This window comes from Ammospiza nelsoni, chromosome 4 (assembly GCF_027579445.1).
Source record: "Ammospiza nelsoni isolate bAmmNel1 chromosome 4, bAmmNel1.pri, whole genome shotgun sequence".
NCBI lineage: Eukaryota > Metazoa > Chordata > Aves > Passeriformes > Passerellidae > Ammospiza > Ammospiza nelsoni.
The window spans coordinates 75,616,666-75,643,999 of record NC_080636.1 but is presented as its reverse complement, the minus strand read 5'-3'; the positions used below and the strand labels follow the sequence as shown (position 1 = coordinate 75,643,999).

The following is a 27,334-nucleotide window of genomic DNA, read 5'->3' as shown; positions in this document are numbered from 1 at the left end:
GAATCAAACCAGACTATAACAAAATTTTATCTAATAAGGCATTTCACTTCTTAGGTGTGCTGTAAACAACCTCTGAAACAGCACAATCTCTAAAAGTACAAACTGCTGACTAAAATCCCTCAGCCCAATAGTTTTTATGCCTGAAGTAGCTGCAGCTAATCATAGTTACCAATAAAAAAGTGCTAGACTGGCTGTTTAAAAGGTTCGGGCCATGGATGCCTTCCTTCTACAGATCCTTCTCAAAGACTGCAGCTGATTACAGGTGGCAGTACTAACATTTGTAGCACCAGCATTTAAGCTGTCAACAACTTACTTAGCAGCTGCAGAGATAAAATGGATACCCTCCCTAGGTGTGTTAAGCAGGCTGTGTAAAAGGAAGATTTAATATGTTTCATAACAGATTTATAACAGAACAGTGTTGCTTCACACGAATATTCTCAGTATTAATTTTGGTGATATGGTAACGTTAAAAGGTATAAACAGGGTGTTACACTTTCAAAAAACCCAGCATACCAGCTGAATGCCATTCAGGAGCTCCATGCAGAAGGTAGCAGAATTGCACTTTTGTCTCAAAGGAGAAGGCAGGAGCTGATGCAGCTTGCCCTGTGCTCCAGACCTGCACCTGCTGCAGTTTAGCTAGGAAACATTTTTGCTTATTTCTGAATAAAAAGAGAGGGACAGCTACAATGTTTCATTCTGCCTTCAAGGACGAAAACAAAGAAAACCTTGAAAAAGAACTCAAATCTTTTGGTTGCTTATTTCTTCCACTTCCACAAAAATTTAATATATTCTTGAAACATAAACCCAAAGGTCTAGACAGGCTTTTTGCTACATAGCCAACTTAAATCTCCTCAAATTGAGTGTTGCTAAATGTGCCCTTTACAAGCAGTGAAGCACTACATTTATATCTCTAGTAAGATCACGCTTCCAGCTTTTTCCAGACACTTTATTTCACTTATTAGACAGTCCACAGACCAACTCATCAAGCCCATAAACTGTGACAGACTGCAGTAATTCCTGTGCACAATCTTCTTCCTCATCAGGAATTGAGAATTAGAGGTTTGAAATAAAGTGGTTGTTTTAGATATGTGCAATTAATAAATGTTTTAATCTCTGCGGCTGTTTTTTTCAAGAAATGTGAATGCTGCTGAGGTATTTGAGTGACAAAAGCCAATGCCCTAATTTCCTTCAGATCTGCAGGGAAGGAAGCAGGCAAAGCTTTGCTCAGTGGAGCCTTTCCTCAGTGGAGCAGCACTGACATCCAGTGGCTGGCACACCACATACCAAGAAACCGTAAATGCACTTTCCTTCTGTTTGAAGCTGGATTTTACAGTACGGGTTTCCCTGCAGATTTTAGGCACCAAAAAAGGAAAACAATATGCCTGAATTTCCAGGAACCTCTTCATTTTTAAAAGAGAGAGTAAAGTAGATATGAATGTTTATGCAAAAGCTTCAAGCTATTGAAAACTGGCACAAGTAGATTCAAAGTACAGAAGGGTCTGTGACAAAGAGGATTTAAATGTTTCAACCTCTAGCTTCATCCCGTGGGTGCTTCATCCCCTGCCCACATACCAGCACAATGCCCTTTCAGATGTAGCCTGCAGGCCAGCTGTAGCAATACACTGTAAACCAAATTAGTGAACAAAATCACTTAAAAAAGGTATTTTGAATTCTTATTGATGGAGCTGAGAGGATGGCACATTGCAGCAGATATGCAGGAATGACAAGGCAGCATCCTTAAGCCAGGCTTGCCTCTAGACACTTCACATCACCTTTCCTGAGCCCTGTAAAGAGCTATTGCACGGGGAAAGAGGAACAAGCAAGCACAGATGTACAAAGGGCTTCCCTGGGCAGCGCTGCAGGGAAGAGCTGCTCTGTTTGTGTGCTCTTTCCTTGGGGAACTCATGGGAGAAAGGAAACAACACCTTCAGATCAGTCCACGAATAAAAAATTTCCATTCCGCAATCAGCGCTGGCAGTGCTGGGGAAAAACAGGACTGACTCACCAGTGAAGCAAGATGAAACCCCTCAGAAGGCACAGCTGTGATCTAATTGAGACACGGTGAGTAATGTTTTTTCTGTCTATTAGCCTGCATACTTAGGATGTGAATTAGTTCTACTCCCTCTCCACCCCTGGAGGGAACAGCTCTGCTGGAGCCTGTGCCACACCAAGGCCCCTCATCCCTCAGTCACAAACTGCACCAGCCAGGCAGAGAGCAGTGCTTTCACAGGAGACACTCTGCACAAGAGCTGAGCATCTGGGCTGGAGTGCTCCTTGGCCTGAGGAAATTCTGCTCCTACAGCTTTGTACTCCATTCACTGGCTGCTCTTAGGATGTCCTGGGGCCCCACAGTTGTGATTGTGGGTACATGGCCCAAGGCTGGCATGGCCATACAGGCTCCCTGTTAGCTACCACTGAACATGCAGATATAGACTCAAATTTCCTCAGGCTCAAAAAAAAAAGCCAGAAGTGGAGTCTGCTTTTCTTGGAAGAGTAATCAAACCACCAACAAAAATGCAAAAAATTCAAAAAAGCTGAAAAAGGAGAGCACCTCCACAGCCATTTAAGGGTGAGCCCCATCAGATAGACACTTAAGGGCAATTGAAGATCTTGAGCCAACAGAAGTGTTTCTCCTGCCATGCTGACCCCCTGACTGTGCCAGCATATCAGCGCCTAAGCTTCAGAAGAAGTAAGAGTATCATGACTTTGTATCATGACTCTCCATCCTGATACTATTTTCCTCCTGCCAGCTCTCTAACTTGCACCTGCCCGTACCAAGGACTCACCAGTATCCTCTGGATTTTAAAGCGCTGTACTTGTGTGGTAAGAGCAAAATGTACCAGCACAGATTCCTCCAAGAGGGCAGGCAGCTGCCATCACATTCCTGTAATCACTGCAGTAGCCAAAGGAGCTCCTGAGAAGCTAATCAGCTGTTGCTGAATCAGTACAAAGCTGAAGGTCTCAATGTATTATTTTATTTTTTATTATCCTGAAATCATAACCAACATTAAAAAATGGAATTTCTCTTCTCCATTAATATAGAAATGTTGACAACTTTAAATTGCATTTTGAATTTTATTTCATGTTTAAAGTGGTATGAAATTCATAGTTGTATTATCATCTATTATAATTGCTTTATAGAACATGCATTTTTCTCAACTCTTCGAGAGAGTCCAGCACAAGCAAATCCCAAAATTAAGTTAGGAGATCTGCTTTCATTTTCAGTTTCCTTTTCTACTAAGTCCTGTTCTTATCTTACAAGGGGACAGGCATCCAGCTGACAGCTTGATGTTTATATACTTTTACTACTGGATTCAGTGCTCCTTGCTATTTTAAATCCCCAATTTATTATGACTACTGCAGTGAACTGAATCTAACCCCTAGGAAGATGGATGGGAAATTTTTTTCACAAAACACCTTCAAATGTTTGCTCATCTGTATGGTTGACATCCCCAAGGTCATAGCTGAGCCTGGCTGCTTAACACATGCAAGTCAGAGGGATCATCGCCTAAGTCTAGAGTAGACAGGATAGACAGAAACAGATCACAGAATTTCTCTGTTAGGATACCACAAAGTAAATCTAATGCTAATACTGGATTTGCTACCTATGAAGCCTTGTGGGGCATTTTTGTGCATCAGCAACATCAAAATGAGATTATAGCAGTGGACTTACAAAACAGGGTTTCTGGAAGAGAAGTAAACAGACAATTCAAGAAAGACAAATTGATCAGCTGAATAATTTTTTTCCCTTCAGCAGACCGCAGCAAAACCTCTATTACACACTAACAAACAGCTTAAACCTATGCTGAAACAGCATTTGCTATTTTAGAATAGCTACAAGCTTTGCTCATTTCCATTCCTGAAGTAACTTGTGAGGCTATGTAACTACATTTTATTATTAGTGCCCTTGGAAGCAAAAGCTGTACCTACTGTTCCTCTGAAAGCATCATGATCCAAATCCAGGACAAGGTTTGCACAGAAACCCAACAGTAGGGGTAACAAGAGATTGAAAGGAATAACATTTGCAATTTTTCTAATCACAAGATTCTTGCCCATACTATCTCTTATCCAACATTGAAAAACTGAAGCAGTAACAACACAGGGCAGGAAAGCTGGGGTACCTAGGTGGGTAAAATAAAATCTTTTCCTTAGGGAAGGGGAAACTCCCATAGGAGGAGATGGAGCAAAGGCCCTCTGCTTTCCTGCGTTGGTTCAAGGAGAAGAAGACCTCACAGCTTTTGAGGCGTTCCGCAGCCCTGTGACAGACTGTGGGTATTGCAGGGAGGCTGTGCCTAATTTTGGATTTATCAAACTTTTGCAGGCTTTACCCAATGTAATAAACATCTAGATTAGAACTTGAGGCTGTGAGCTCAGTCTCACAGAAATACTGTATTCCCACCACGCCTTGCTCATCAGATATTGAACCTTGAAGTTCCTACCCATGCTTATCCAGGCTGCATCATAACTTGTATCATACATATTCATTTCAATGCTCTAGCACAGTACAGTCAGCTTAACAGGAACAAGACAGAGCCTAAGAAGTGCATTTCATTTTTCAGTTTCACATTCAGGTTACAATTCATTTGACAAAATGATTCCTCCATGTGCCCCAGAATTCCTACGCTGCAGGTTGGCACCTGGAGGGTTACACAAACAGCTGCAGGAAATCGCTCCCACTCTCCTCTGCCCTTCCACTGAAGTCAAGGTTTAACTCAGAATTTAAATATGCTCCAGGTGCTGTGCTTTATATATGTTTTTGTTGAGTAAGAGGTCATGTTCAGAGCTTGGCCATCTCATTTCAGATGCACACACAGAGAGGTAAGTAAATCCAGCTACAGATAACACACCTGGTGCCTCTGTCAACCTCTTTGTACTCTCTGGGTTAATTATTTCTCCCTCAAAACTCAACATTTCAAATGCTAGCAGCCAACACTAAAGAGACACAGGATCCATTTTCTCTGTAGTTTTCATTACTGGGACCTGAAATATTACCAGAAAATGCCGGGTTTTGCTTTAAGGTGAATGCCTGGAATTTAAATCTTTCCTGACCACATGAGATGTTCTCACAATACATGCCTAATTACAATTTAAACATCATTTTTTTTCTCCCTTCAGCAGTCCTGCCAGCAGAAAGGCAGTTGATAATCTGCAGTAGAAAGCTAGCCTTCCTGATTTAGTGTGACCACTATAATTCACCTGATTCTTGACTCCAGCTATCACTGAGGTGCACAAAAATTTATGTGCACATTATAGAAATAGTTTTCTTTGTTACAGAAGAGTTCAAGTGTATTATGTGGCATTGGAATAAAAGTTTTCCCAGGGTGCCGTGTGAAATTAAACCAAGTCCCTAATGTTTCATTTCCAATGATAGAGATACCAAAAGTAATTACTGAAATCCTTTTTCTTGTAACAGTATCAAATATGTAATTTGCAAAGTGCTATAATTAAGGAACTAATCACATTCCTGAAGAAAGCAGGCTCCACTCCAGAGCCTTTGTATTCAACATTCTTAGCTACAACGAGATTGACTGGACTAGTAACTCCTTACTGTAAGAGAACATATTAAATTCATGTTATTTGCCCAGAGTAATAAGACTGTCCATTTCCAATGAGGAGCTAAGACTCATCTGCCTTACTTCATTACAAGTAATCAGTTAAAGCTAAAGATTTTTTTTTTTAACTCCAGTCAAGCACTAACAATTCAATATTTTGGACCATAAAAAGTGTCCAAGTTGGCACTATCAAGCTATGATAGTAAAAATATCTTTACTAACAGCTCTGCCTTGCTATCACACAGCTCTGCATGTATGTATTCTTACTAAAGTTATAAGTCTGTTTTTGGCAAGAATTTCTTTTTTTAATGTTAAAAATAATTGAAAAATAAAACAAACACCCTTTAAAACTACATGTGCGATTTAAAAAAAACAAGCCAATTCTCATTCCCTTTTGCTTTATAAAATAAGCTGCAAAAACAGTTGTCCAAAAATACCTTTCTGTATGCACACAACATTGTACTCAAGCAACAAAGAGTTACCTTTTCAGATTTTTCAACAAAAGCTCATTGCCAGTTGTTCTGTTTGAAGTCAAAGGTGACCGGTGGCAACAGATCCAATTATTCAAGTACAAATTTGTATGGCCCAGGGGTTATGCCCTGTAACATCTACAATGTCCTTATAAAGGAAAACTCAAACTGGATAATCCACAGAAGGAAAAAACACTTAAAAATATTTATTCTGCCACAATCATACTGACAGATGTGTGTGGGTGATGCAGCTGAAATTCTAGCTCACTCTGATGAGTAGACAGTAGCTATTTATTGTCATACTGAAAAAAAAAAATCTAGAAGGAGATTAATTTGTCTCATGCCATAAACATTAATGATGTTTCCTCTCCCAGTCAAACTATTCCAGATAAAATTCCTTCAACATCTGTCAAAAGAAGCTGTCAAAAATTCTAGCTTCAATAAAGTCATAAGACTAAAACCTTCTGGGTCAGTAAGAATACTTTGTAAGCAAATCTTCCGAGGACTGGATAACAACAGCATATCAAGTCTGAGCAAAGCATGTTGAGCTTTAATGCTTTCTTTCAGCCTGCACAGTTAATTACCCTGGCATGAAATCTGATCAGCACTACAAACATCCCTGGCTTAAGGGCTCTACAGAAGTGCAAGTTTGGTAATAAGAGAAATAGGGAGTTTCACAGTGCATCACTTAAAATATAGTGTAAGAAAATGCTTCTTGACTTCAAAAGTGCAATAAGCATGTCTCCAACCCAGCAAAACACAGGAATGGAAATGGCAGGTGTGGACTGGAGTGTTCTACTGTGAAAGTGGACTTCAAAAAGGAAAACCTACATTGATTCTCAGTGCTTTTGAGCTAGAAGTACAAAATGAGGATACTGCAACTAATGCATCCTAGATAAGTATTTTTTAGAAATACTGAATACAGATTGCTTGGAACATCTTGCACTGCTTTGGTCTTGTGTAACCAGGTGCAGCTCCTGTGAGCCATACACTAAACAGCCTCTTCTCAGAGCTCTGCATCTGTGGCATCAGTGGCTTTGTCCATCAGGCAGCTTTCTCTCCCCTTTTGATTCTTCCATGCATCATTTACACACCTCCTTATATCTGCCATAAGAAGTTAAAGATTTTGGGTGCGATAACTTTGTCAAAAAGGGTCCAGGAGTGGCATCTTTGAGGATAACCTCCCCAAAACACAGGAGCCACCCATTCCCACATGCAATAGGTCAAACAGGCATGGCAGAAAACCCTCCTAGCTGCACCAAGAACTCCAGAAGGTAACTAGGGAAGGTAGAGGCATAGACTGGCTACCTAGAAGGAGTACAGAAATAATGCCTGAGCCCATGAAGACAGCATTAAAGGCAAAGCTTTGTAGAGTTGAAATCCATAAGATGGAAAGGGCAATGAGAAGAGCTTGTAGGCTAAAGAAAGACTACAGAAAACATTAGTTTAACTATAAAAGGGATGAAATTTTGTGTCAAAGGACACATAAAAGACCGAGACACTCAACATCTGATTTCCTTGATTGTTTACTTGCAAGGTTTGCTGTCACACCTCCCAAGTCCCTGAGTCTAGGGGCAGCCTGCAGGAGAGAAAGAATATCCACCACAGAGGTGAGTCAGGGACCACTTCCCTGGACATACCACAGCAATGGGATACAGACAGCCCAAGTCCATGGGACTGGATGGATGGCACCAGAGGGCACTGAAGAAGTTTGCGATGTCATTGTAATATCTTGCTCTACCATATTTACAAGGTCCTGGTGCTTGACAGTGGTTCCTGAGGACTGACCAAAACAAATTCCTGCCCACCTTCAAGAAGCAGGATCCAGGAAATGATGACTTGGAATTCATTAGCACTGGGTGAAGTTTTTGGAACTGATTAACTTTAGCTAACTCTCTCTAATCCATGAAGGACTGCTTTCTGCCAGAATAAATCAGAGCCAGTTTACTAGAGTCTAGATGTGCCAGGGATTTTGTTCAGCATGAGGACAAGGGGAAGCCATCAACAGAACCACACAGAAGTATTGGATGTCCAAGAAAGACTAACTCAGCACCTATGAATGGAAGATTCATGATGTGTATGGAAGAACCAGAGCACCTGACAGGACAGAAGACACAGGCAGGAGACACCTCCTTTTGAAAAGGGGAGCTGTGAAGAAGGGAAAGACAGCATGATTAAAAACCAGAGGCTGCTAGCAGTAAGACATACATTCTTTAAATTAACAGGATGGTGTCCAAACAAGAGAAAGAGAAATGAGCATTAATTCAAGCTAAGTGCATGTAAATAAAGAGGTAGAGTAAAAAAAACCAAAAAACCACCAAATCCCTCAAAACCCAAGTTGGAGAAATAGCTTACTGAAGTATGAAAGCTGCTATTGAAATAATTTTTTCCAAACAGCAGAAGTAGGATGCCTGCCAGAAAGTCTGTTGGGCTGATACATGACCAAAATGAAAAGAGACCACTTCAGAAGCAGGAAATCTAAATAAAGTCTTTCCATTGAACTCCCAGCAGTGCCCAACGCCAGATACCCTTAGAATAGAAGAAAATAAAGGGCAAGTACACAGTGACACTTCTTACTAAATAGTCTTGTCTTCAGATAATCTGCACCATAGCTTCTACTAGAATTTTCTGCCATGCTGCCTTACTGCCTTTTTTAAAAATAAACCCAGTATTTCCTAAACAATGCATCATGAATTAACAAACTCTTGTACTGAACTGCTGACTCCAGTCTTACACAAACAGAGGAACACACAACACCAATTTTTATCGAAGGGCTCTGGGGTTCTAAAGAATTGCAGACCACTAAGTCTGACTTCTGTGCTGAATAGAAGCTAGTAATAAATAACAAAATTAGTAAACCATAGACACAGCTTTTGTGGAAAAGTATTACCATCATTTGGTAATAGAAAAGAAAAATATTACCATCTTTTGAAGAAATCAAAAATTTTGTGGACATGAGTGAGGCTATAAATACAGTAACTGAATTTCCAAAACATTTGGTGAGGTTCTTTGTTTTCTTTACAGGTACAGTTCTTCAAACTATGGCAGATCTCTTAAGGTAGTAATTGCTGAAATTGTAAGCAAGTTTGTGACTTTAGCAGCATAACTGTGCTGGGACCTAAGCAGTCCACCTCTTCTTCCAGGTCATTGCTGAACAATAGGAAAGTTCTTGGAGTTGCAATTAAAATTACTATAAACAGCTGCAGAATAATTCAGGAATGCTATCTAGGAAATGAGCCAGCAGAAGAGCTCAGTGCAAGTGGAAATGATTGTATATGGAGTGTTAGACCACTCAGTGCATAGCCTCAGTGACAGATCTTAAACTCTGCATTTCCACTGGAGGAAAAAAAAGTTAAAAAAATCTTGGAGTCAAATGTGGAGAGGTCTGTCAGAATTTTAGCTCAGAGTTAATGAAAAGGGAAATGAAATAGCAGGAATAATAAGGATGGAACATGAAACATTCCTGTAGGAACTTCATGGAGCTATCTCTGATATTCCCACATCACAGAGGCACATAGCAGTATCTGTATCTGGGAGAAGAGGTTAAAACAAGCACCACATTCTGCAGTCACTGACTCAGGATGTCATTAATTTCAAGACTATAAATGCATTCAAAAGACAAGTCTGTGCACAGAAAGAGGTCTCTGAAGCATGACAACCCTGTTGCAATTTTTGGCTCCAGTGCCCCAGTGCACTGGTTGCCAGGAATGACGCTTATCCATTCTTGTGTGTTTTCTCACCCGCATATGTTTTTGGCCAGAGCTAAAGTTGTCAGGAGAAACAATCACTGTTCAAACCCAGTATAGATGAATTTTTAAAAATTAAATTTTATTTTAAAATACTCTGGGGAGATGGATCATGTACTGGTTAAACAACTCAATTCTTGTTATTCTTAGCAGCAATACTCCACAGTTATCTCTTGGGTTTACTTTTTTTTTGAGAGGACACACCTTGTTACCCAAGAGCATTCACCCTCAAACCTAGGTCCCTTTTCATTTCCTGGCACAGTGTATTTATCTTGGATCCAAAATAATCCAGAAAATTTATCACTCTATTTTTACTTCAGCTCTACCTCTGTGCAGGCTCCTGAATACAAAAAGCAGGGAGCAATTAAATTAATATCCTTCTTCCCAAAAGCTAACAATTATTTTATTGCAGGTCTGCTAGGAAGTAGGGATAATATGTAAAATCCAGTATAAATGATTGCTCTTAAGGGTCTGTCACCTATCAGGATGATAAATATAGATCAAAAAAAGGTAAAAATCACCAAATTTAAAGAAAAAAGTTTCTTCCAGCTACTGTACAGAGGTTTAGACAGGGCCTGCTAAGCCTGCTCTACTTCTTTGCTGCTAGAAATAAGGTGGAAAACAGGTATTTCTCTACTAATCCAGTTTATGTTCCCCCTGGCATTCTTTCAGAGTGCTGAAAGACTGCAGTGAGATGAGCCATCTTCTAAATTTTGTACAGTGACTTTTAGATACACCCATATATTCTTGATTTTTTAACCAAACTTATGACTCGCTCTATGTCAACACAAGTGCTGGGCATCAACACTGAAATATATTGGTTAAAATCCATAAACCAAGAGTATGTGGTACTGGAAAAATGGAAATAGTCTGATGTACCTGATGAAAAACTTGAACACACCATCCAGTGTCATTCCTCCCCAGGGGATACAGCAAGAATTAAGGCTTTTTACAGCAGCTGAGACTGCCCAGAATCACCAGCAAAGTTCCTCCTGAATCAATAAAGGCAGCTGGCAAAGCATCCTGGCAACATGTCAGACTACAAAGTCAAATCCAAGCATAGCAGAATTGAATTTCCCTTTATTGGCATTTCTTTCCTCTTCTCCCTCCAGCAGGGACAAGCCCTGAGGCTATGTGGCTTTTAAGCTGAGAGAGACAGTTCTTGCAGCACAATTTCACTGTTGCTAGCACAGCCTGGGAAAGCATTTGGCAAACTTCACTGAACAAACCTGACTGCACTGGGTAACGCTTCAAAATTCTGATGCTCGAAGAAAGAGAGGGCTGAAGGGAGCTCTACCTACCTGTGAACCAATAATTCAGTCTTTACCAGAAAGATCTCCCTCAATTAGCAATGCCAACTTACAATTAACAGCAACAACAAAAAATTACTATATTGCTCTTTGGCAGGATTCAAGTGAATGTTGAGTGGCTTTACCAGCCACAAAAGTCTTTTTAAATAGATCAGTGGAAGGAAAAGAAATGGTGCATCCAATAGGTAATCTGCTACCTTTTGCTGCATTTCTCTCTGGTATTGGGGAGAGCAGGAAAGTGAGCATGTGGGAGCCTGAAAGCATAGAGCAGTATCAGCAAATCTCTCACTGCTTCCCCCTCCTCTGTTCCCAGGAGACACACAGAAGCTATAAACCTTCAACCTACTTAGGCAATTGCAAGCATCTCAAGCATTCAATACATAAAGTAAGGGATATAATGTTGTCTGAAAAATACCTTCTGTTCACGTTGGTTTTTTACGCTGTTTTGTTTGCTTGCTTAGAACACGAAATCATTAAATACTAAAACCTAACTGATTTGAGCTGGTGGCTTTGACCTCAACAAAGGCTTATCTGCAACTGTGCTTGAAGGAAACAGTTTCCAAAATTCACCACTTCATGGCTGTCCCTCCTCTTCCTCAAAGTATTTAATAATTTTTGGGAATATCTATTTATTAATGTCCTTCAGAACAGAAGACAAATTCTGAGATCACGTTTTCAGGAACCTACAGGTGTGGAACTATTTGAGAGATACCACAGGCTGTCTGATGCTCTTCACCTAAAAATGAAGGAGAAGGAATACTTGAGTTCTGCTGCCAGAACTCAGCAGGGCAGAGCCAGCCCAGTCCCACCTGCATGTGTCACGTTGCCACCTCAGATTTGCTGTCCTTACAGAGGGAAGAAATGCCTCAGCACAAGCAGCAGTGTCTAAGGAATAACCTCCCAAAAAGAAAATGCTGACCTACACAGGCTACCCAGAACATTCCTTCCCTTTCAGAAAGATCTCTTTAGTACAAAGGACCAACTTCTGAGCGCAGCAAACAAAGAAAAGCAAAGTGCACCCCAGGACAGCTGGCACTTCCTTGCTACCAACAGCACACAGGCATGGTCCTCTCCTCTGACTGCCAGGGAGTGGAAACCTTTAGTCAGTCACCTGAGGAACACAGCACAAAGCAAAGTGAAATGCTGTGCTCATATGCTTCATTTGCTTTCAGGGAGTGCACACCACATAGCAAATTCAAGCAGCTGCACATGCATAGGTATGAGTCAGACCAACAGCTGGCCAGTTCTCTCCTACCTCGCAAAAAGAAAACAAGACCCTCCATAAAGCCCAGAGCAGACCCCAGTAACCAGCCAATGAACACCAACAGATTATTTACCACACCTGGAAACATACAGCCCAGAGACTGGCACCCAGTCCAGCGATCAGCATAGCTCCATTGCTGGGGATGAGGGGGAAGTGAAGACTCCAAAGTACTTAACATCATATCTAACTTCATACACTGCCCACAAAGCCCCAGCCAAAAAACAGACTAAAAAATACCCTGCCATTAAATCATTTTGCTCAGAAACCCATCCCTGATATTTAACAAGGAAAATTATACCACATGCAGATTAACCTGAGAGCAAAATTGCCTTCAACATATATCAAAAGTCAGAATAGACTGTGTAGACCTGTTAGTAACTCCTGAGCAAATGTTAGCAACTTTCCAAAATTTTCCCACAACAAATTATACACCCTTTCAGCAAGTAAATAAATGTTTTTTCTAAGACTGCTTCCCTCTTTAGGGCAAATGCTGTGAGAAACTGTTGGAAGATTACTCCAATCATCACTAGGGCAGATCCATACTTCTGTTACTGCAGGTAAACAGGCCGTGTTTTAAAGAGAACAGTATTTCTTTATTTCTGTTCTCTATTTATGCTCCATTTTAAAGGCATCAGGGCAAATCAAAACTGAGTAAACTAACTAGCAGAGGGATGTCTAATAAAGATAATCCTTCCTGAAGGCAAATCTTATAAAGTTATGGATTAAGAAAAGACATGACAATGAAGACTATGGCTAGCCATGGAACATACAAATCTATGCAATTTGACACTAAAACAGATGACTCCAGAGATAAATCCTATCTAGATACTATAAGTATTCATGGAAGGAGTCATTGCAATAGGATTAAGAAGAATATATGGAAACGTGGTATAGTACAGCACAGAACCAAAAGAAAACCAAAGGTTTCCTTACTCTTCTTGGCGCAGGTCATTGACGCTCCGGTCTAGTGAGATCATATCACTTGCCACCATATTAAACCCAAACTCCTTAATGCTGGCTTGAACAGATTCTTTGTAGTCTGGTCCTAAGACATATGGCTTCGCCTCCTCTCCAGGGCCACCAACAACTCCATGAGGCTCAGGCTCTTTGGGTTCAAAATTACCAAGGACTCCAGGTCGTAACACAGGGTCTGGGTATGAAAATGTCTGAGGTTTGAATGTGAGATACTGCCTCTGGAGGATGTTTTGCTGCTTGTTATCAACACCATGCTGATTTAGTTCATTTTTGGCCTTGTTTTTCCTTCGAATGGATTCCAAGTCCACTTCCACACCTTCAACATGAGGCCAAGGTACCACAGGTTTGAATTTCTCATTTCCGAGTCCATGGTCTCCTTTGTTTGGCAGGGGTCTGTTGGCTTCTTTGTCATCCTATATACACACACAGAGAAACAGCAGACCATATCAATTGATGATCCTTTATTTATTTGTATCCAGTAGCTTAATGCACTAAGAGTTGGTACTAAATATATGTTGAGCAAGCATGGAGGAGTCTGTTGAGGGGTTCAATGAACACATTTTACTAAAGCTACTACTGCTGGAGAACATCACCAGCTGTTGTCCACACTTACCTTGGTGAGCTGGTTCTAGAAATGACTGAGTGCCCAAAGAATTCCCAAAGACCAAATAGCCATGCAGGACCTGTATAGCTGAATGTAGTTTGAACTGTAGTTCAAACTGATGTGCAAGGGGCACTGACAGAGTGTTTTATGAAGGAGAAGGTGACACGGAGGCAAGCAGTGCCACAGCCCACAGCATGGCATCCTTGGCCCCACTGTTGGACAAGGAGTGTTTCTGAGGCTGCCCTGGCTCAGACCTCTGCAGGGTCCCGTGGTTACTAGAGACCTCAGAAGAAACCAGCTGGCTGGAAACCAGCCTCAGCTGGGAAAGAGAGCTGTAACCATGAGTAATGTGGCACACTCATCTGTGGCAGCCACGAGCCAAAAACCATTCCTGCCCTCCACACACACCCCTGTCCCCCCAGCTCACTCCCACCAAGCTCCTCCCTCTGCTGCAACAGCTTTTTTACAGCTGGGAGGTGACACTGGTGGCACTGGGGACAGCAGGCAGAAAGGAGATCAGCTGCATGGACACAAGCAGTCCTGCCTGGAGAGGCAGTGCTGGTGCTGAAGAGAACTGCCATGGCCATTGGCATCTCCTGCATCCTTGTTTGAAACAATTTAACCGCACTCCTCCCTCTCTCCACACTAAGAAATTTGAAGTTCTCACTGAGAAGCAGGGCTGGCATTTTGAAAACTGCTCAGCATTTTCAGTGATCAGTGGGGCTGGTGGGGTTAGAACAAGGGTGGGTGATTTTGGAAAGGCTTTGACGTGTCTGAGTGTGAAGTCTCCAGAATACAACAGCAGCACCCATGAAAGCACTCCAAAACTCACAATCACAACTTTTTCCAACACTACTGTCCAAGAGTATGACAGGGAAATGTTGCTGAAGGTTCAGATATCCTGCTTAAATTGTTTATTTGTAAGCAGGACAAATGTTAGATTATTCAGAAATCTGCAGAAAACAACACACATTTTAGCAATGTCTCAGATTCAAACAAAATTTTGAGATCAGAAGGATGTCACCCATTCCAACCTGCTGAAGGCAGGTTCACAGTGAGGTGGGGTTTCTCAGAGGCTTGTCCAGTCACACCCCTTTGTCCAGTTTCTCAGGACAACCTGTTCCAGTTGCTTGACCCAGTGAAGGTTTTTTCCCTCATACTTCAGTAAAAGTTTCTCATATTGCATCTTGTCCTCTCAGTCTGCATGCCTCAGAAGATTTTATTTCCTTTGCTCTGCAACTTCATTTTTTTAGGGTGAAAAGATGCAATTAGATTCTCCATTCGACTTTTTTCCAGCCGAACCCAGCCTCCCTAGCAGGTCTTTGCTAGGTCCTCGCATCTGTGAACATCTCTCGTGTGTTGGGGTAGTGTGGGAGGAAAAAGCACACAGAGCTCCAAACAGCTAAGCTCTTTCTAGGGCACCCACCCATTATGCACTCTGCCTTTACTGCAACAAGGGTACAATCCTGACTCATGTCCATCTTCAATTAAACCACATAATACTTCCTACTACATCACACTATTTTCCTTACATCAATCCGCTTAAAAAACCTGCAGAAATTAAGAAAAACACAGTATACAATATTTCTAGGTTAACATGGTAACAGTGGGAGTCAGACTGGCTCCAATTCAAAATAAGGAGCTTATTCAAGAAACATTCTGAGTTCTCTGTTTGTTATAGTTTAAACAGGGAGGACATACAACATGCAGAAGTGTTAGAATATTCTGTTCTTCCATCATCATTTTTTCAGGAAATCAAAAGTCAGTATTGGAAAAGGGAAGTTTAGGGCATGTGAAAAGGCATATTTTGCAAGAAAGTCAAAGGCTGTCATGGATCTAAATAAAGCCCTGAGAGGACTTTTGAAGAGAGCATCATCTCACACTTACCCTAGAAATCAAAAGGAAGGCTTTGCCACTAGACTGTCAGAACACTGCTGAGCTCTCAGCTCACATCTAATTCCTGCTCTGAGTGCGGAGGCAGCTATAAAAGCCAACAAAACAGGCAGCATCATCAGGAAGGATGCTTAAAGACAGCATAATTTTGACTACATAAAATTTGATGCATTCATGTATTCAGTAATATTTAGTTCTGGTCTCCACATCTCAAAAGGAGTCAGAGAAAGTACAGAGTAGGGTAACCAAAATGAAGCAGAAGGTAGAAAGGTATCTTGGGATGAAAGACCAGAAAGGCCACTCATTTTTCATTTCCAAGACCCTGCAGCTTGGAGATGCAATGGCTGAGGGGTACACAACTGAAGTTTAAAATATCATTAAAGTCATGGTTAAACCCAAAGGAAACTCACTGTTTACTGTGATGGATGACAGGTCCATAGGGGGACTGTAAAAGGGTTGTGAGAAACCCTCTGAAAATCTGAATTAAACAGCTGTAGATGCTGGAAGAGTCCAAAGGGAAGGCAGCATAGAAAGTAGCCAGGTTTACACACTGCCACACTCAGTCAACCACCCTGGATCATCAGTCTCAATCAGACAGGAATTTCTTATTCCCCTGGTTTGTGTGGAATTAAATAACCTTTCATTACACTTCCATTAGCTATAAAACAGTAATGAGCTTCTACTTTGCCAATTCTTTGACTGAAGCATAACACCTCTGAAAGAAATTTGTTTGTTTTGCTGCTGTCAGAACTGACTTATCCTTTATTAGGATAACATTAGTATCCTAACATTTATTAGGATTACATTTAGCCTCATTGTAACTGCTATGCACAATTTGCATTATAATGCATTTATCTGTAGTTTCCTTCTATGCACTAAATATATTCCATATTCCTTATTTGCTGGCATGGAAAAATATTTCATAAAACAAGGAAATTAAATACACAGGCACACTCATTGACCCCATTCCTCCAATATCTATGCTCAGAGGACAAATCAGATAGAAAGCATTTGTTGTGGGTTAGCCCCTGCAAGCAGCTCAGCATGACACAGCTGCTCACTCCTTCCTCCCTAACCCTGCACACAAATCTAAAACACAGCAATTACAGGGGATGCTATGAAAAAAATGAACTTAATCTCAGGATTTTATGGACATTAAAAAAAATAGAAGAGGAACTAGCAGTGCTTAGGTGCATGGTCATTTCTCCACAGATAAGCGAGACAAGGATTTTCCAAATACTGTCTGGAAAAAAAGCAAAGTCAAACCACAATCAGAGAACTACTTCAGTCACCATATAAACCACAATGCCTTAGTTAGGAGCTTCTAGGCCTTCCCCTCTCTTTTATGAATTATGACCCACACCCTCTTTTAAAAAAAAAAAAAGTATATTAAAAAAAAAATTTAATCAGTGTTTGTCCTTGATTACAAGTTTGGCTCAGGCAAAAGCAGTCATACAATAACAGCTAAACTAGAAGGCATGTGTAGGAAAAAAAAGATAAAGCACAACAACCTTCCCAAAGTGGCAAAAATAAAAGGTCTGGAAATTATTTTAAAAGCTTTGAAGGACATAGTAGCAGCAAAGTGAAAAAGTGAATGGAGGGCTCAGAAGAAGTGAGCACAACATGCACCTGAATACAGCACTTCTAGATTGTCCAAAAATGAGGGGACAGAAGCAAACCTACGAATTCTCTCACATCTGACGACAAATAACAAAACCAACAAAACCTCATTACATCTTTATAAAAAGGACACATAATACAGGAAAAAGCTTTTTCCACAGATCATTATCTTTTCCCATAGGGTTGGACCTAGGATTCCCTGCCAGCCTCCTAGATCCAGTTTGGTGCATGCTTCTTTATTTTTTGAATGTTTTTTTCACTTCTTAGGGAAATATTTGTGAGTAACTGCAATGGGTGTTTCCGAAACAGTGACGTGATATAAATAAAGTCACTATCTTACTTGCAAATAAAAAAAAGGGGGCTATTCATTGTCATTTTACTTCACAAAATAGGTGCCTTATTGCAGAAAACAAGAATGCAGTTGAAGGTATAGAAAACATAACTGGTTCCCTTTGAAAACACACCTATAAATTATACAAAGTAAAAGGAAAGACTGTGAGAGGTCTTAATAAGGCTGCAGAATCAGTCATCTGGTGGGGGGCTGGAGCTGTAGCTGGCAATAAAACTGCCAATGTGAAAGTTGTATAATCTGCTTTTCTTCAGTAACTAGTTCAAGACTGGCAACTCCCTAAAATTCTCTATTAAATAATGTTTGAAAAAAAAAATTTTAAAAAAGTGGATTTGCTTGAGAATTTTCTGTTGAGAATTTCAGAATAAATAAAATAAGCAACGATTCCCTCAACACAGTTGTCTGACTCTCAAAGGGTTCCATCCCATGAGACTTCACACCTCCCACCCCTGCCATGGTAGCCTCCATTCGAGCAAGCAGAAATCACACCTACTACAGCTGGTCCTGCAGACCAAAAACACACACAAATGGAAAAACACCCAGCTTCTCAAACAAGGATAAAGACAGAACTTCTGCTGTCACTTAAAAAAAAAAAAAAAAAGCAAAGCCTTTAAAATCACTACAACTTTTTGCACAAAATAGTCTGTTTCAAGCTCCACATGCAGCATTGCTTCTAAATCATATTTTGTTAAATCTTCCATCAAACAATTTTGTCGCAAGATGACCCTGCTGACTCAAATTGAGGCTGAAGTTGGACTGTGAGAGTTCCTACGTCAGATATGAGCAATGACATTCAAGCCATCTGGCTTGAAAGGGCCATTTGCTGTCACAGTGCCTGGGCAAAGCAGCCTCCATCCTGCTATGACTCCTCTCAGTACATTGCAGAGTGATGGAATGCTGCTTACATGCTCAGTAGCTCCTACAACGACTTTTAAAACTTGTGGAAAATTAGAATAGATCATTTATGAGAACTCCAGAAACACAGAGACAAGTACCATTTGACACCAAGTTAGAGAAAACTTTTGAAGTTTAAAAATGCATGCTTGTAAAATTAACAGATTGCTAAATCCCTCCTTTGCATGCTTTGTGCAACCCAAGTGAGAAACCATGCTGTTGATGGTGTTTGTCACCAGCAGTTTCAGGAAAATAGAATTCTGTAAGTTATATTTTTACTTTCACAGTCACCCTCCATTTGGACATATACTGACAATACAAAAGTCCATTACACAGTAAGTGCTACCTCTCCATAGTAGATTTCTGCTCCCTTAAATATCCTGGGGGAAACAGAACAAACTTAAACAAGATCAATTCAAATCTACCATCCTGGAATAAATTTTGGTACACAGAACTACCAGGACTATACAGCTTTGAACCACAAACACACTGCAGTGATGGCATCTCTGAAGAGCAAGTAATCTAATCCTACAAGAAAACAACCACATCTGTTATTTTTTGGAGTCTTCAGCATGAACTTGGTCAGAAGCCACATATGAATCACAAGTCCAATGAAATAAAAAGAAATTTGATTATATAAACAAGCAAGCATTACACTATATGCATATTTACATATATATAAATATATAAAATATATTTATATATTAAAAATATAAATATAAAGATATTAAAAATACATAAATGTTCTACTCACTAAAAAATACATAACACTAAAGTGTGAATGAGGTGCAAGAGCCACAAGCAGCTCTGGAGAAATGAGTATTGAGCAGTACTTTCATACTGATGTGTTTTGTACTCCCACTTATATCTGAGGAATGGCAAATAAGAGATTGTGGGTGGGATTTTATTTCTTCTTTTTTTTGAAATTTAATTAAAAGAAAAGCAGAGCAACTTCCTCCTTCACCCGTTTCCTAGATTTCACAGCATCTATCGAGCTGATTGACGCGTGATACACTGCTCATTGCCCAGCACTATCCTTTATCCAACTTGTTATTTTGTTTTAGATCCCAAGTAGCTCTTGGAGAGGAAACAGTTTTGCCAGGAATAGATACCTGTAATAGAGCTGCTAGTCGTCAGCACTGAGAGAAATCCCTTTCCCACTCACTCCTTATGTCCTGTGTGATAAGGCACAAGAAGGCAATCAGTAGCACGTGTAACCTCTGCAGTACAGAAGTTACTGAGTTTTCAGTGGATATCAGCAGACCACAGCCATTAATATTGACTCAGCCCACTGAGAGAATAGTAAAGTAACAGCACTTCTGAGCCCCCAAATGACCTGGGCTAGCCAAGGCAAAACAATTTAGTGGGGAGTAAGATAAACAAGTTTATTCTATTTTATAGCTGACATTTCTGAGATAGGAGAGCGTTGCTTGTGGAAAAGTGGAGTGTCCAAAAATAAGAAGGGCACATAGTAAAGGAGAGGAACTCTTTGTAGAGATGTGAATTTGGTAACAGCTCAATGTTCTGCTGTAATGAAGGAGTTTGACAGAATTTAGCATTCAAGTTCCAACTGCATTAATCTACATGAGCCTCTGTATCACGGATTCCTATTAATAGATAAAAACAACCTCTTGTTATCTAGTAATGAGTCTAAAAATTAACAATATTCACTAACATCTAAGGCCATCTCTGCTGGTCTTTGAACCTGTGAGGTCAAGAAAGACACTGAGGAAGATAAGGCTTAGTTCATCAACTTTATTTCATTTTTCAAATGATTGCTCCAAGAGTTCCCTGGGCAAAAAGACCCACTAGCTCTTCCTGTCCTCTTGGATGTCATCTACTTTGTCACAGCACAAGCATTTATCTAGGACAGTGACTTGAGGCTAGTGCTGCATACTGCCACGCTCTGCAGCCAGCACTTCACAAGGTCATCCACGAGGCACAGCAACTGCTACTAAGCTATGGAAGCCCTCAGATAACAAATCCTATGGAAGAAGGAACAATACCTTTTTCAGTCGAAATAACCCAATTCCCTGGTTGTTTACCTAACAGAAGGAACATAATCAATCCTGAGTTCCACCTGTTTACTTGCAGAATATCTTGTTTAAAGACATGCCCACATTTGGATGTCACTATGATACCCATCTAAGCTTCCCATTTAAATGAAATTGTTCTGTTGTGACATTATCTCTCACTTGCAAGGGGAGCTAATGATACTTCTGTCATCCTCTTTGGCCTTGCTGTGTATGTGTCATTAAAAACTCATGCAAAGTAATGCAATCCTGCCACAACTGCTCTTTCAACTTGCACTGCTTTACCCCCTGTCCCTGCTCCTCACTCCATCTTCCAGTGACGCTGCTCTCCCAGAATTTACTGCTGGATATGTCTCTCTTGGAGTCTGGATCTTCTACAAATGCAATTGTGACATTCACGTGCTTCTGGTCCAGACTCAGCAATCCCCATTGGGAAGTTCAGACACCTCCATTGAAAGCAGAGGCTACCCAGAGAGCCGGCCAGAGTGCTTGTGCTACATTCAGTCTCATAAAAATGCTGCCATTGGTCACCCAAAACTTGCAAACTTCACACTCTCACCTTCAGGAGATTTCAGAGCACAAGAAATGACAGAACATGGCCTGTACCTTACCTATGTTACATGATGGCTCCTGAGGAGAGGTGCAGTACTCCTCCAATTCCTGTGTGACAAGCAGTTTCACAATTACACTCTGCCTGACTGAAAGCAAGTAAAAATAAAGACACCGAGTGCCTCAGAACAAATTACTGTAAAAAATAGCAGTCCAAATGTCCTCATCTTCACTAGCACTCAGTGCTTGGGGAATATTGAACCAGCTCTTAAACCTACCAATCTCCTTCCTGATTGCTTGAGATACAACTCTTCCTCGGCTTTTACACATCCCATCCTGCCATTCCTGGGCCCATCTGTAATTCAACAGTCACAGTGTGCTAAAGAAGCCCTGACAAAGATCCATTTCACTCAAAGCCCCCACTTATGCCCAAGAACTTTGCAGAGCAATCACAGACTTATAGAATGGTTTGGGTTGAAAGAGGACCTTGAAGACCACCTAGTTCCAGCCCCCCTGTCATGGGCAGGGGCACTTTCCAGGTTGCCTGGAACTACATCCAGCTTGGCCTTGAATACCTCCAGGGATGCGGTGTCCACAACTTCCCTGGACAACCTGTTCCAGCATCTCACTGCTTTCACAGGAAAGACTTTTTTCCTACTCTATGGAGAGTGGCTATGGAGAGTACCATGTAATCTGGATAGTAATTAATGAAATCTAAAATAGAAAGTCTCAGATAAATACCTGAATAAACTGATATCAAAGAAATCTGACCTTGATTTTGTAACTTAAGGCTAGTTTTGAAGCAAGCAAAACAGTCTCTTATCATTAAGATTACAATCACTTCCAAGTAAAAGAAATATTCTTAAACTAAATTGCAAATGAAGCTGCTGCATTACCTAAGGGGATGTATTTCAGTCTCTCCCACACTCTAGAAATGAAAACATGTTGGCACTAGTAACCTGTGCAATAAAAAGAACACAAAACCATATCTCTGCAGCTGCTTGCTGCAGAATAACAGAAAAGCTGTTAGAGGACCCTTGATAAGACAGAAGTATGATCCAAAGCCTCTTAAATCCTCTCCTTACAGACAACACACTAAAGATGACAGAAAAACTTTAAACTCAGAAGAGCAAGAATTTATTACAAGTTTATTACAACTAGACCAATCGCCATTTTCAGTAGAAGAAAGCTGAAGCAATCACAGAAACACAGAATGGCTCGGGTTGGAAGGAACCTTAAAGATCTCTCAGTTCCACCCCCCTGCCATAGTCATCTCCTACTAGACCAGATTGCTCAAAGCCCCATCCAACCTGGCCTTGATCACATAGGACAGAACACAAAGAAGCACAAAAGCAAGTATCTTCCCACACACTGCATCTTTTCAGGTGTGGTTTTGCTCCTTGCTAATTAAATGGCTTCTTTGTTTCATCCTAGTTCAATTTGTCTGGTCCCCAAGGAACCAGAGACCACAAGAGACCTGCCCGCACTGATCCTGGCTCTCTTCTTGACACAAACTGAGGAAAGGCAATACTGTACATCACACAAGCTAAGTCAGCTTAGGTTAAGTACTTAAGAGTGATCTAATAAACCACCAGCTGACCCAGTGACTGCAGAACAGTCTGCCACCAACAGCTTTTCAACCACCCATAGCCTTCCCTCCTTCTCTGCCCAACAGATAAATACATTTCTGCATGCTGCAGCCTACATTGTCATTAGGATGTATTTAGCATGGTAGTTCAACTACGAACTTCTGTAGAGTATCACCCACATTAATTCATTCTTAAACAGACTGCAGTGACTCAGAGCTCCAAGCAAGAGAAAAGCACCTGTTAGTTATATTTACCCTCAAATACACCATATGGGTTACTACACCATCGATGAGACACCACACAATTAAAAAAACCCAACCAAACTAATTTGTATGCCAGTTGACTAATTTCATGCTAAATCCAGCCATTTGACATTTTACTGTATTTTAGTTGCTCAGAACGCTGTTGTGACAACAGCCAAGCCCCACGAAGAGGCTGAAGAGAAGGAGAGCACCAAGCCCTGGGGTACAGCTCTTCTACTGCAGCACCAGGGAGAAAATCTGTTCCAGGTAAGCAAAGCCCAGCAGACTCTGACCCATCTTTACAAAATAAAGTCCAGTTCCTTGTCTAGTCTTGAGAGCAGAGACACTGAGGACCCAATCAATTCCAGTTTTCCTTCTTTTCCTGATGCCACTCTCCACATCAAGTCTCAGTAGATGTCAAGTTGCATCCACACACAGAAAGGCCAACACCTATTGCCTAGAAAGTTAAACCTTTTTTCACTTAAAAATATAATGAAAATAATTCTTTTTCAACTCCTCAACCTGGAGGGTGCCTTGCTGCACAAGAGGATCAGCAAGGTGACTTGCTCCAGAAGCTGATGTGCCAGCAGCTGTAGGTATCACAGGAGGGCTAAAGCAGCACAAGAACAAGGCATTTCTGAAAAACAAGCGCATGAAACTGGCTTCTAGGGACACAGCCAACTCCAGAACACTGTTTAAACAGATGAAGGCAATGGGAAATCTCCAAATACTCAGAATTCTGGTCAATCTAATCAATATCATCATTGCTCATTTTTGTAAACATTTACTGCTATGTACTTAGTTCAAACGCCACGTTCTGGTCTCCTTTTCATTTCTCTCAAATTTCCAGTTTTGTTTACAATGCTGTGATGAGGACGATGCCATTACTTACCCTATTTGAGAAGGGCAGAAGGTGAAGGTAAGAAATTTTTCCAACTCTTTCTTCCAGGCAAAAGACAAATATCAGGAAATCTCTTTGAAAACTCGACTGCAGAAATGATGGCACAAAATGCAGGATGTTTTTATCCTGTCTCCCTCCTCCAAATGTGATTAGGAGCACCACATTTGCCCAGGGCTACGTGGCTTGGAGCAATAGAATCAGATTTTGAAAACAATGTTCAGTCAGAATCATACTTAAGCTGTAGCAAATTGCTTCACAATACTTTGAATAACTAACACCTTTTCAGCCTATGATGCAAGAGAAAAAAGGGAAATATATCATAATTAGACAACTGTCCACAGCTTTTCTTTTTTAGAGGGATTTTATGAATGCTTAACTGGAAAAATTCTGAGTATTAAGAACACAATGGACAATTGCATCATCTCTATGCCGAGTTGAGTGTAAGATGTAAAAGGGCCTCTAGATTTCAGGTCTTCATGACTCCTGGAGTATGTCTTACCCTCTTTGTTAAAAAATGAAGAGGTTAAGAATGAAATTTTTTTACTGTCTTTGCACTGCAATGAGAGGCTAGAAAAAGAGGACTTTTTTTTTAGTAATGTAGATATGCAACTTTATTGATTAATAAAAATTAAGAGGAAAAATAGCCTGAGTACTTGAAAATAGTGTTGTATTGATGTCTTAGCTGATCCATGTATATGCTGATCCATGCAGTCTAACTTTTTCTACAGTATTATTCTACTGATGCCACATGTTTACAGTGTCACGTGCTTGGCAAACAACTCCTGCAGTTTTTGCAACCAAATGGAAGAAAGAGAAAGCGGACATGAGAACAGAATAATTTGCAGCAATATTGCCACAATCCAGAACACCAACACCTCTCTCACTTGGATGTTTTCTCTGGTGATTTCTCATTTCACTCCTGTGCTCTGTGATCCTCAGCAGCACCACCCTGTGTGCCCTGCCCAGCAGCTCGTCTCAGCCAGTACCACTCTCACACTCAGCGCTTTGCTACAATTGCTGAGAACTTTATTTCACAGCCCTTAATAGCTCAGCAATAACAAACATCTCCTTCCCGTCCCAAAAACCTCCTTCATCCTTTTTTCCTGGGAAGCTGGGCTCTCCAAGATGAAAAGGCTTGAAACACAGCATCACTCAAGAGCTTCAATACAAGATTTGTTCTCATCACTACATTTCAACATTAAATGAAGCTTGTGACCTTTCCAGTTGAGTCATTGTTCCTTCCACATTCCGTTTCACTCTAGGAATATCCTTCATTTTATGTATATTTTTCAATGAGATCTTAAAAATAGAACTCATGTTTATTCATATGGACGTTAGGAATTATTAAGAATTTCTAAGATGTCCTCTGTCCATTTCATTTTCTTCCAAAAAGCAAAAATTATTTTTCTTTTCCTGTGTAACACTATTACACAGTGGACTAGGAAATAGCAAGGCTTTTAATTTTGCCAAGACAAAACCCATTTTATAAATGTTCTCTATAAATTGAAGAAAGAAATAGATAAAACTGTTTCTTTTGGACTGAAACAATCAAAATTTAAGTAATTAAGTTTTAAGCTGCAGAGTTAAGCAGGTAAAAACAAGCTGTGCTGGTTTTGGCTGGGGTGGAGATAATTTTCTTCCCAGTGGCTGGCATGGGCTGTGTTTTGGGTTTGTGCTGAACACAGGGCTGATAATGGGGAGATGTTTTTGTTATTTCTGAGCAGGGTTGCACAGAGCCAAGGCCTTTTCTGCTTTCCATAGTGCCATGCTGGGGAGGGGACACAGCCAGGGCAGGTGACCCAAACTGAGCACAGGGATATTCCAGACCATGTGGAATCATGCTCAGTATGTAAAGTAGGGGGAAGAAGAAGGAAGGGGAGGAGCATTTGGAGTGACGGTGTTTCTCTTCCCAAGTTACTGTGATGGGGCCCTGCTCTCCTGGAGATGGCTGAGCAGCTGCCTGCCCATGGGAAGCAGCGAATTCATTCCTGTTTTGCTTTGCTTGTGTGCTTGGCTCTTGCTTTCTGTATTAAACTGTCTTTATCTCACCCTGTGAGTCTTCTCACTTTTACTGATCCAATTCTCTCCCTGATCCCACTGGTGGGGGAGAGGGGGAGCAGCTGCCTGGGGCTTGGCTGCTGACTGAGCTTAACCCACAACACAAGCATTCACTTTGTAAAAACAAAAGAGTTACCATATATAACCCATAACTTTACTATAGATAAAATCCAACTTCTATTACTTTTCAGAAAAAGCTTCAGAAAGAAACAAGAACTATCATCAATTGTCACATTCTATGTGGCTGATGCCAGCTTCTCTGGCTCCTCAGGCATCAACAATGAACACTGCACTGGTTCAAGCCTGCAGAGGAACTTCATTGTTGTTCCTCAATCATCTGGGACAGGTGGATATTTAAAAATCATGCATTTCTTTTATATAACTCAGCAAGTAAATGACATTTACAATACAATAAATCCATCACTAATGGACACGCTTGATCAAGAGATGCACTTTTCTGTGCTGTATCTTGTCTGCCTCAATTTTTAGAGAGAGATATGTCAATCTCATTTCATATTTCTTGCTATTAAGGAGCAAACTGCATGATTAGATTTTCATTTATCTTGAAATACTGTAATCATTCTCAAGCTTTACCATAGTCTACTTCTGTCTTTTTTTAAATTGCTTTTTAGAATTTGATCAACTCTACCATTTTGAAAGCTTCTTCAAGGAAACAGCCAGCTAAAGCAAAAAACTGCATTGTACACAACTTATACATACAGTCCAAAACCCGCTTCTACAAGTTTCATCTGAACTCCCAGAAGATTTCCAAAATTCAGAGTATTATTGTAATTTCCTTGTGTACTGCTTGACTAGACAAGAGAAGGGAAATAACTTGTGATCAATTGTGTTCTCTGTGATTTGATCTCATCTTTCCTTGGCCCTTCATTCCTGGTCTTTCCTACATAGGAGAACGTGTGTGGTGTTTGCCAATAAATTAGTTATAGTCTACTGAACCATTGAGGTAAGACAGGTTCTTATCTGCACCAAATACTTCAAAAAACCCCAAAAATCAACACAGCACACACATTTGAAGCATAAAAAGGAAAAAAAAAAAAAAAACAACCCTGCAGCAACACTAAACTAATAAAAAACCAATATATTGAACAGACAAATCAATCTTGGTAAATAGACTGCTCTTTCTGTGACACATACAGCTAGTGATATTGTTTGTTTTGCTGTGAGGTAAACATGATGAATTTAAAAATCTATCTTATAGCCCTGCTTTAGAAGCTACATAATGCCTTAGCACAGCTGGGATATCCGCATCTTTTAGATAGCCAGC

The 27,334-nt window shown here is 40.6% G+C and overlaps 1 protein-coding gene across 2 annotated transcripts in view; it reads right to left on the bottom strand.

Annotated features, from left to right (window-relative positions):
- GALNT7 (polypeptide N-acetylgalactosaminyltransferase 7) overlaps positions 1-27,334 on the bottom strand; it is a 71,659-nt gene that overhangs the window by 27,026 nt on the left and 17,299 nt on the right. For both annotated transcript variants that reach the window (XM_059470771.1, XM_059470769.1), the window contains exon 2: positions 13,276-13,730. In XM_059470771.1, the coding sequence (XP_059326754.1) occupies positions 13,276-13,730 (455 nt within the window). The remainder of the gene's footprint in view (positions 1-13,275; positions 13,731-27,334) is intronic.